Source organism: Dermochelys coriacea, chromosome 7, assembly GCF_009764565.3.
Source record: "Dermochelys coriacea isolate rDerCor1 chromosome 7, rDerCor1.pri.v4, whole genome shotgun sequence".
NCBI lineage: Eukaryota > Metazoa > Chordata > Testudines > Dermochelyidae > Dermochelys > Dermochelys coriacea.
Window position 1 is genome coordinate 79,040,094 of NC_050074.1, and position 10,617 is coordinate 79,050,710.

The 10,617-nt window shown below is 44.0% G+C and overlaps 1 protein-coding gene across 3 annotated transcripts in view; it reads right to left on the reverse strand.

The window, feature by feature from the left end:
• JMJD1C (jumonji domain containing 1C) overlaps positions 1-8,465 on the reverse strand; it is a 322,463-nt gene extending 313,998 nt beyond the window's left edge. The window contains exon 1 of one of the 3 annotated variants that reach the window (XM_038409078.2): positions 7,910-8,459. In XM_038409078.2, the coding sequence (XP_038265006.1) occupies positions 7,910-8,068 (159 nt within the window). In that variant the 5' untranslated portion in view covers positions 8,069-8,459. Of the gene's footprint in view, positions 1-7,909 lie in introns of all 3 variants that reach the window. The other 2 variants (XM_043519474.1, XM_043519475.1) reach the window with 2 other exon arrangements.
• Positions 8,466-10,617: the final 2,152 nt, after the last annotated feature.

Consider the following 10,617-nt stretch of genomic DNA (forward strand, 5'->3'; position numbering starts at 1 on the left):
ATTTATACCCTTGCTAAGCAGGGGTGTAGTGTAGCAGTGTAGACAGCATGGCTTAGCCAAGTACAGTACAGACACATACCTGAACCCTGTGCGTAAGTACCCTACACGGTTCTCTACACACCAAAGCAGTGCCTCCCCTGTATTCGCTGCCATTTGTAGCATTGTAGAGTCTTTCCCTGCCACAGAGACAGGCTCTAAATAGCTCCCTGTTGAGCCTTTCCCTGACACAGGAAAAGGCTCTGGCAGGGAACCGGCAGAAGGAAAAGGTTCAGCAGCTCCGTATTGCTGGAGCCTTTCCACTCTACCTCCCCTTTGCCAGAGCCTTTCCTTGCCACAGTGAGAGACTCAAACAGTGGGAAGCTGCTGGAGCTTTTTTCCGCTGCATCCCCCTGTGACAGTCTCACTGACACATGTAGCTACATACAACAGTGTGGACACAGCCCGCTTTCACTGCGGCATGTAGATACACATACCCTACGTGCTTTCACCAGCGGAAGGCAGTATAGACATAGTCTTTGTTGCCATGAGAGGTGAACATGGGAGAGTGCCACCACTAATTTTTCCCATAGTCCAGAAGGAACTACATCCAAACAGCACAGCAGGGCATCTGATCTCCACTGAGGGAGAGCCAAGCCCAAGGAACCCAGCAAAGCCTGAAGAGCACAGATTTTGAACATATGTACAATCTACAAAGAGGAGCATCTCATTTTGACAGCTATTTTGGAGCAGAGCTTACAGGACTACCACTACTTTCCCACCTTTCGTGCCTCTCAATTTGCGCCCCTCCCCAGGTTTTTTAGGGCATGCTCCTATGTTTGAATTTTTTGCTGTGGTTAAGCTGTTAAATTACCTACTGACCTTTCAAAAATGTATTCACCGCTTTGTTAGCGACAACAGAAAATAAAATGAGCTTCTGAGAAAAGCTGTGGTGACAACAGTAGACCCAATCTTCTACCTCTATTAGAGGTGGGGAGCAGAAGGAGGAAACGTTGCCTTATCTTCCCCCACTCACCCAAAAATAGATGTTTGCTTTTATCCATGGGGGCATAACAGTGAAATTTACAAGAATCTTGTCAACTTCATTCTTGTGAGACAAAACGCTATGTTATCTAGAAACTACCCAAACCCCGGTTAGCTTCTGAAAATCGCTTGGGGGTGGTAACAAGAGCAGGAAGAATTGTAATCATCCCCACATTCCTCTATACCTCAGACACTAACCAGTTAAGGTTAATACAAAAAAAAAAAAAAACAAAAACAAAAACAAAAAAACCACACACCTTTCCTCACATCCCTCCACCAGATCCAAAGACAGCACCCTAGTGCAGGGGCCTCAAACTCAAATCACCAGGAGGGCCACATGAGGACTCGTACGTTGTCCCGAGGGCCACATCTCTCTCTCTCACACACACACACACTGCCCCCACCCTGCCCGTGGGGTGCAGCAGGGGGCTCAGGGCAGGGAGTTGGGGTGCGGCAGGGGGTTGGGATGCAGGAGTGGTTCGGGTTCTGGCCCAGTGCCGCTTACCTTGAGTGACTCTGGGGTGGCAGAGGCACACACCAGGACCAGGATAGGCTTCCTGCCTGCCCTGGCCCCGGCCCCATGCCATGCTGCTCCGGGAAGCGGTGGGCACTGTCCCTACGGCCCCGGGGGGAGGGGGAAGCAGAGAACTCCGTGAGCTGTTCTTGCCTGAGGGTACCTCCCCCAAAGCTCACATTGGCTGCACATCCCTGTTCCCGGCCAATGGGCGCTTCAGGGGAGGTAACCACAGGCAAAAACAGCTCATGGAATTCTCTGCTCCCCCGCCCCCCCGGGGCCGCAGGGAAGCGGTGCCCGCCCCTTCCCAGAGCGGTGCAGGGCCCTCAGCACCATGGAGTCGGCAAATCCGCAGGACGGATCCAAAGCGCTTAAGGGCCAGATCCAGCCCGGGGCCGTAGTTTGCCTAGCCCTGGCCTGGAGGTAGGCTGGGACCACGGCTTGCTGGGGAGGGGCCGGGGGGAGCTTGGTGAGCTGCAGGGAAGAACCCCGTGGGCTGCTGTGTGTTTGAGACCCCTGCCCTAGTGGTAAGTTTAGCACCCTCTTCCCAAGAGCTGATTTGAGACACATACTAGGCTTCTCATGGCAAAGCAAGAAGAGAAGCTTCCATCTTTTGTAGTATCCTCTGACTAACAGGCATCTAGTACATTTTTCAAGATATCCATCCTCATCTAGGACATATGACACTGCTACATAGCACATCCATAATCAGACCAATATTAAAGAGAACTGAGGTAACAGTCCTGAAAAACAGACTTTTAACCACAACCTTACCCAATTATGTTAGCAACCATCAAGCAGTTTGATATTGTTTTACATTTGTTTTACCTTGCACAACTGGCTTTAAAACTAGAATTCATTGTCTGCTCTGTCCAACATTAATAGTTTTTATTTGAAGTTTTTCCTACAATTTACACTTCCGGTATATTGATAGTCCAAATCCCCTCACATCTCAACAGCTGTTAATTTTTAGAAGTCAAACTTAAACAAGGAAAAACAAAACCAGATTCTGACTTGTATTATGCAAATTCTGCTTTTAAAAAAAAAACTAAATATTTTCCTCAAATACTCCAGATCTCAACTTATTTTATTAGTAAGTTTAGTAAAAGACTCAAATACAGGACCCTACCTAAAATCAAAAGTGAAATGCCACACTGACACAAAGCAAAAACCATCACATTCACAGAAATCTGCTTTTGAACTTTAAAGTGCAGCAAAGTTATTGGCCACCAGGAGAAGTGAGCAAAAGAGCAGAGAGTGCATAATTTAGAGGAGCAGGAAAGTCTGGGGGTATGTATGTACTACAGAACCTACATGAGCATGGCTTGAGAGCTGTAGCCATGCCAGTATAACCCAGTAACATAGATGCAGCCTACACCAATGAAAGGGTTTTTTCCTTTGGCGTACGAGGAACACAACCTCCCCAAACAACAGTAGCTATGTTGATGGAAGCATTCTTCCATCAGCCTACCTGCATCTGCACTGGGGGGTTAGACTGACATAGCTACGTCACGCATAGGTGTGGATTTTTCACACCCTGAAAAACAGTGATGTTGACATAAGTTTTAAGTGTAGACCAGGCCTGGGAAAATACAGCTTTGTACATCACGTAGTCATGCTTACCCACATCTTTAGCGCAAAAAAACCCACACACTTTCAGCATGAGGAGCATTTCTACAAGATGCCTTTAATTTTAAATTTCTATAATTCTGTGTCCTAATCAGGTTTACATTTTATACTACAAAATTTTGTATATTTGTATTCTGTTAGATACACTGGAGAGGATAAAGACATGCAAAGCCCACAGCTACTCTTCTCAAGAAGCCAATAGAAAATATTAATTTCAACAATTTTTTTTTCCACATACCACTGGACATAAAAAAAATGCATGTTTAGAAGTTCCATCAGAATTGTTATTGTACATTTTCCCTAACAATGTTTTGTAAATTATTCTGTAAATACCAAAGTCACAGAAAAAATCCTCTACATGCTTAAGTAGTACTTTTACAAATCTTTGGAGGTACTCTCCATGCCCTCCCCCCAAAGAAATGAAATGTTTTCCTTTAACTTGCTGTCTTATTTGTTGCCTTGGTGATATAAACAGATATGGTAACTTTCTGTATATCTTAAAATACTATTCCCAAGAGACTCAAGTTACTGGATTCTTGATTTCACTGTCATCCAACACTGCCATATAGAAATGGTATCAAAGTATGTTGGTATACTAAATGCACAGCTTTAGAAATCAGGAGAAAAAATACCCAGCAGATTTCACTATAAATTTTATTATTAAAATATTATAAATTGTAGCGAAAGACTGTCTCTCCTATGGCCTTTTTAAAGAGGCAACACTCACCATTAAAAACTTATTTCCTAGTTTCTCGTGTGTAGAGAAAAATATTTTTCAATTAGGAAAATGAGACTGCAAAGACACACAGACTGGCGGAACTGAGGGGCAAATGTCGCTGTAACCAAAGAACTACTTTTAAACTTTAAGTTTATTATTTTTTTGATTTGACTAGATGTCAAATTGACAGTGTGCCCTCAAATACTTACTTTTTACAGAACTTGGAAAAATAAGTATATTTACTCTCACGGACATCATTTTCTGTTCAATCCTGCTAATATTGATTCAATTAGTGTTCTGAAAACTGTGCCCTGAAAATCAACTGCTACTTGTCAGCAAAGAGCTGACAGGTCATACTGTTTTCAGAGTAGCAGCCGTGTTAGTCTGTATTCGCAAAAAGAAAAGGAGTACTTGTGGCACCTTAGAGACTAACAAATTTATTAGAGCATAAGCTTTCGTGAGCTACAGCTCACTTCATCTGAAGTGAGCTGTAGCTCACGAAAGGTCATACTGTGTTGACTTCACTTGCTTGCTACTTGCTGCTTCTGCAGGTTTCCAGAATCATCACTACAGCCTGGAGAAGCAGTGGCTCCTCCTCCTGGTGTTCTGGTCCCTGAGACCTGTCTCCCCGCTTCTCAGAACTGCAGAACACCATCTCCTTACACTTCCATGCCCAGAGTGAGAGTAGAGGGTTCAGTGAGGACATATATTTGCTGAACCCCCCTCCTTTGGAAAATTTTGGTTGCCCCTTTGTAGACTCAATAGGAAGTAGGATGGCGCTTATCCTATTTAATTAGGTCAAGGCTTCTTAACACTGAGAATTTTGAAGCTGCATTTTATCTTTTTTAATTAGCTATTTAAAACTGATTTGATTTCTTATCACTAAATACAGAAATTTCAACTACGTAGAAACATTTTGGAATTTAGCTATAAACAAAGTAATCATTTCCATTTCATGAAGCACATCAGGCCTTGAAAATTCATTTGTCCACTTGATGATAGCGAGTATGGTACAGATAGCAGTGCATGAAGTTTTCATTTCAAAAATGTTCTTTGTCTCACATAATTGCAAAGGGTCATACAAATGTGAATTGACACAGTGCTGTCTTCTTGAGCCCCTGGACAGCTCTAGTGCTTCTGCAGGGCTCATAGCTTACAGAAGGTAGGCCAGCCCGAAATTGATGAAACTCAATCTAACTGTTACTATTCAGAACACAGTATGCAGTGATGAAATTACCAAAAAGCATTTCAATTTCACTCTGCTAATGAGTAGCAGCAGGATCTGGAGCTATTCATAGGGAGGACCACCTAAAATGGAGGCTGTGGAAGGATTAGAAATGCAGCCAAATGGTAGTGGAGCCAGGGAAGACACAGAAATGCCCATTGGAAGAGGGGTTTCATATATTTCAAACACCAGCTCATCAGAGGATTAGCCTACGTTTAAGACATATGTTTGGCATAGCTACATTGGTTAGAGGAGTGAAAAAAGCCCCCTGATCAACATAGCTATGCTAACCAAACCTCCAGTGTAGACACAGCTCTGACAACAGAAGAGGGTGTCTGTCTATGGAGCTAATGTCCTTCAGAGAGATGGTGTTCCTATACTGACAGGAAACCCCCCCCTTGGTCAGTGTAGGTTACCTCTACAAGAGGGAGCTATGCCACGATAGGCTCGGCCGTGTAGACATACTATGAGACATATTAATTACAAGTGTAAAGAAAAAAAATCAAGATGTGTGCCTAACCCACATAAACAACCCTAGTCTTGTTACTGCAACCTTTGTTCTCTCTTCTCCTTCTCCCCTCACTCCCTGCTTGGTTCTGTGTGTTCACTTGTACCTTATCCCTAAATTGTAAAACAGGTATCATGAATTCTGTAAAGCACCTAGAAAGGAAGGATAGTCCAATGATGTGCCAGTCTGGGACCTGAGAGACATGAGTTTAATTCCCAGCTCTGCCACAGACTTCCTGTGACACTTTATACAAGTCACCTTATTCTGTGCCTCAGTTTCCTATCTGTAAAATGGGACGCAAGGATAAATATATTAAAAGATGAAGACTTAGTAATGTGCAGTAATGAGACCACATAAATATTTACAACAGATAGCACCTAGCATGTTTTGGGCAAAAAAAAAAAAAAAAATCCCCTTTAAAAAAAGGGTCTATAGACAGCACTTTCCCCTATTTACCACACAGTTTTGTTCCTAGAGTTTACTAATTGGTACAAGACTCTGGCTAGTAGCAGTTGGTACATATTTCATTGTGTTGCCCAATATGTTTATATTAGATATATATTCTACAAAACTACCTTGTAAATGTGTTTTTAAAACACATTCCTTATATAACATACATCTATAGAACTCCATGGTGTCATACAAAACCAACTGATATCAGAAAAACTAAGACAATGACGCAAAGTTTGAAAATTTAAGACATTTTCACAAAGAAGAGAAAGGGACAAATGACATACAATTGTGAATTAAAGTATCTAAACTAGAAAATCTAGTAACTATGGTAATGACAATGTTTTAGTGTAAATGCTTCTACTTATACAAATAAAGCTAAACCCTGGGATGAACAAAGGCAAGCACAGATTACTTTAGCAGACCACACTCCCCCCCCCCACCATATGAAGCAATCAATAACCTCTAGAACAACAGATATTTTGGTTTACCTGATTTTTCATATAAAAGAAGGAATTACAGTTATGACAGTTTTTAAATCTTGAATTGCTGTACTATATCAACAGCATTAGAGAACCGCACAATGCAGTTCGCTAATTTTCTATACGTACAGAAAGAACTTATGTAGTTATGATGTTTAACCAAGTGCACATTTAGATGCTCAACATAAAAATGCATCAGTACAATTGCAACAGTACCAATTTCAGAGTAGCAGCCGTGTTAGTACCAATGTATACATTACTAGAATCTGGAATTTACAAATAAAAAGATGAGTTCTCTACAGCACACAAACTCCATTTTATATATTATGTATTCATAACACTAACCCAAGGAAATCCTGCTTGTGTTTTTTCCCCCAGCAAGAATGTGTCTCAACACAACAGAATATATCCTTGCTTGTTCTCTCCCTCCACGCACATTCCTACACCCCTAAGGAAAACACTTACAACACCACATACAAGGAAAAGAAACAATTCAACATAATCTTTTATTATCTTTTATCACAACAGTATTTTTAAACGAGTCACTTAACATTAAATAAAAAACAGCTTTTACAGGCCATTGAATATTGAAGCTTAGTAAAAAAATAATTGTTTCTTAGTCCTGTCAGATGAAAAGGCTGGTTATTTTCACTCCACAGAGAAGCTAGGAATCTACCATTTCCCATTAAAATATAAATTTGAAGAACTCAAATGATCAGAATAGCAGCCATATCTTCCATGCAAAGAGAAAAAGTCTAATCAATGCCACCGCCTCTGTCGTCCTCACATATGCTAAACACATACACAACACAAGCCTTCCCGTTAATATCAGGGGTGCCGATCTCTCCGGGGAAGCGAAAGAAACCTTTACCCCAATCACAATCCCCAAATTAGGGCAGCTTCTTGCTACTGCATTCAGGATAATTTCTATGATTCTTGATCTACGTCAACCCGACTGATTCTCCACCACACACCACGGTGTGTGCAGCAGGGAGAAGAGGCTGACATGCACGTCCATGCTACAGAGAGCACGGGGGGCTGTCTGTTTACCACTGCACTCCGTACCCCACCTTCGGTGCCTAGCGAGAGAAAAGACAGGCTGTGTCATACCTTCTTGTCTGCAAGCAGAGGGGGTGTCCTGTGACCACTCCCACTTCTGCTACCCCTCACACCGAGCAGGGCCCCGGCTCGGGGGAACGAGGACACCCCGCTACCCAACCCTCAGGATCTGATTGAGCAAAGCCCTACAGAGAGAGCAGGCGACGCCTGCGACGCCCCCCAACGCCTGCTGAGCAGGGCCCCGCGGGGGTGACCGGGCCCCCCGGTCGCGCAGAGGGAGCAGGGTCTGGGGCCAGTCTCTTACCGCCAGCTCGGGGCTGTGCGAATCCCGGTGGGACACGGCGCGGATGACCCCGGCGCGCCAGCGCCCGCTCTCCCCGCGCTCCGGCGGCTCCTCTTCGCCGGCCCCGACACACAGGAACCGCTTCCCCACCAGCTCCGGCCGCGTCTCCACCACCGCCATGGCCGCCGCCGCCGCACAGGCACCGCACCAGCCGCCCAGCCCTCTCCTCTACGGGCCGCCCATGCCGAGAGCCCGGCCGAGCCGCGGGGAGCGGGGCTGTCTCTGCGGCTGGCTGCGTCCGTCCCCCTCGCCCGCTCCGAGCCGGGCGCCCCGGGCAGCTCCGCCGCCGCGATCACCCTGACACAAACACACGGAGGGGAGGGGGCGAGGGGAGCCGCTCTCTCACCGCCGCGCTCCAGCCCCGACCACTCCGCCCACACAGCCCACTACCATGGAGACCAACACCACGCGCCGTCTCCCTCCGCCAGACAGCGCGAGAGGGGAGGGGGCGGGAGGAACTCCTACTGCATGGGAAAGAGTCCGGCCCCAAAATTTGCTGCTTTGCTGGAACTGAGCATGCTCAGTAACATCAGCTGAAGCCTCTGCCCTCCCTGGGGATTGCAGACTGCTCCCTGCTGCTTACAGGGGCAGAGGGGTGAATCGGAGGGGGCGGGGCTGAGCAGGGTCTGTGCGGGGACAGACAGCTGCACGGAAGAGACAAGCGGGCGGAGAGGGGGGACTGAGGGACACAGTCGGGATCGGGGGTAGGAGCCGGGGTTGAGAATGGGGTAGTGGCGCTGCCAGATGGGGACCGAGGGGAGGGTCACCCGGCCAGGGCAGGGTGAGCTCTCTCCAGGGGCTGCAAAAATGGGGGGCGGGGGGCAGCGGGGCTTTTTGTCCCCCCAGCAGGCCGGTGCCGCTCAGCTCCCGCTTCCCAGGGCTGTGTTCTTAGAGGCGTGGTGCCTCCCAGCGCCTCGACAGAGCAGCGCTTCCCCATCTGGTATGATGCATTGAGCTGCTAAAGCAGACTTGATTTAATCAAATACTTGACATAAACCCTCTCTGAAAATTATAATTGTCTTACTTGTTTTTAGTCTTTAAAGGAATCCCTTACCCATTTATATGTCTGCATAAAGCCTCATAGCAGTTCACAAATGTGTCTTAACTATTATTCTCCATGCCTGAATTGGACTGCCTTTTTCTTGAAATCCACTGTAAATGTAGGTTAATACCTCTTTAAATTATTTATTTGTAATATGCTATTTTGATTACTGTTAGCACTTAATCATCTACTTTTGTGGAGATGGATCAGATGTCATTGTGCTATTTAACTGATATTTTTTAACACCAGATACTCATTGAAAACATCAGTAATTTCCAAGACCTTCCACAGTCACATCTCACACTGTTTCTGGTATAGCACTTCGTATTTGTATGGCAACATGAGTTTTTAGTTCTAAAATTTTGTTCTTTTTTTCAGACACATTTGCACTGTAAAAGTGATAAAAAAAATTTTCAATTCACCTAAGACAAGTGCTGTAGTGTGATCTCTTGATTGTGAAAGTGCAACTTACAAATTTAGTTTTTTTGTTACATAACTGTTTTCGACCACCATTCCAGAGGACATGCTGACGATTGTTTTAAAAAAGTGTTAATTAAATTTGTGACTGAACTCCTTGGAGAAGAATCGTATGTCCCCTGCTCCATGCTTTTACCCACATTCTGCCATATATTTTGTGTTATGGTAGTCTAGAATGACGACCCAACATATGTTGTTTGATTTAAGAACACATTCACTGGAGATTTAACAAAACACAAATAAGGTTCCAATATCAAATTTCTAAATATAGCTACAGCCCTCAACCCAAGATTTAAGAATCTGAAGTGTCTTCCAAAATTTGAGAGGGATGAGGTGTGGATCATGCTTTCAGAAGTCTTAAAAGAGCAACACTCTGATCCAGAAACTACAGAACCCGAACCATTAAAAAAGAAAATCAACCTTCTGTTACTGGCATCTGACTCAGATGATGAAAATAAACATGCGTCGGTCCGCACTGCTTTGGATTGCTATAGAGCAGAACCCTTCCTCAGCATGGATGCATGTCCTCTGGAATGATGATTGAAGATGAAGGGACATATGAATTTTTAGCGCATCTGGCATGTAAATATCTTGTGAAGCTGGCTACAAAAGTGCCAGGAGAACACCTGTTCTCACTTTCAGGTGACATTGTGAACAAGAAGCAGGCGGCATTATCTCCTGCAAATGTAAACAAACTTGTTTGTCTGAGCGATTGGCTGAAGAAGAAATAGAACTGACTGAACTTATAGGCTCTAAAGTTTTACATTGTTTTATTTTTGAATGCAGTTATTTTTTGTACATGATTCTACATTTGTAAATTCAACTTTCATGATAAAAAGATTGCACTATAGTACTTGTATTAGGTAAATTGAAAAATACTATTTCTTCTGTTTTTTACAGCACAAACATTTACAATAAAAATAAATATAAAGTGAGCACTGTACACTTTGTATTCTGTATTGTAATTGAAATGAGTATATTTGAAAATGTAGAAAATATCCAAAACTATTTAAATAAATGGTATTCTATTATTGTTTAACAGCATGATTAATCACAATTAATTTTTTTAATTGCTTGACAGCCCTAGTAAAAAGCCTTACTAAAATCAAGATATATCACATCTGCTGCTTCTCCCCTATTCACTAGGCCA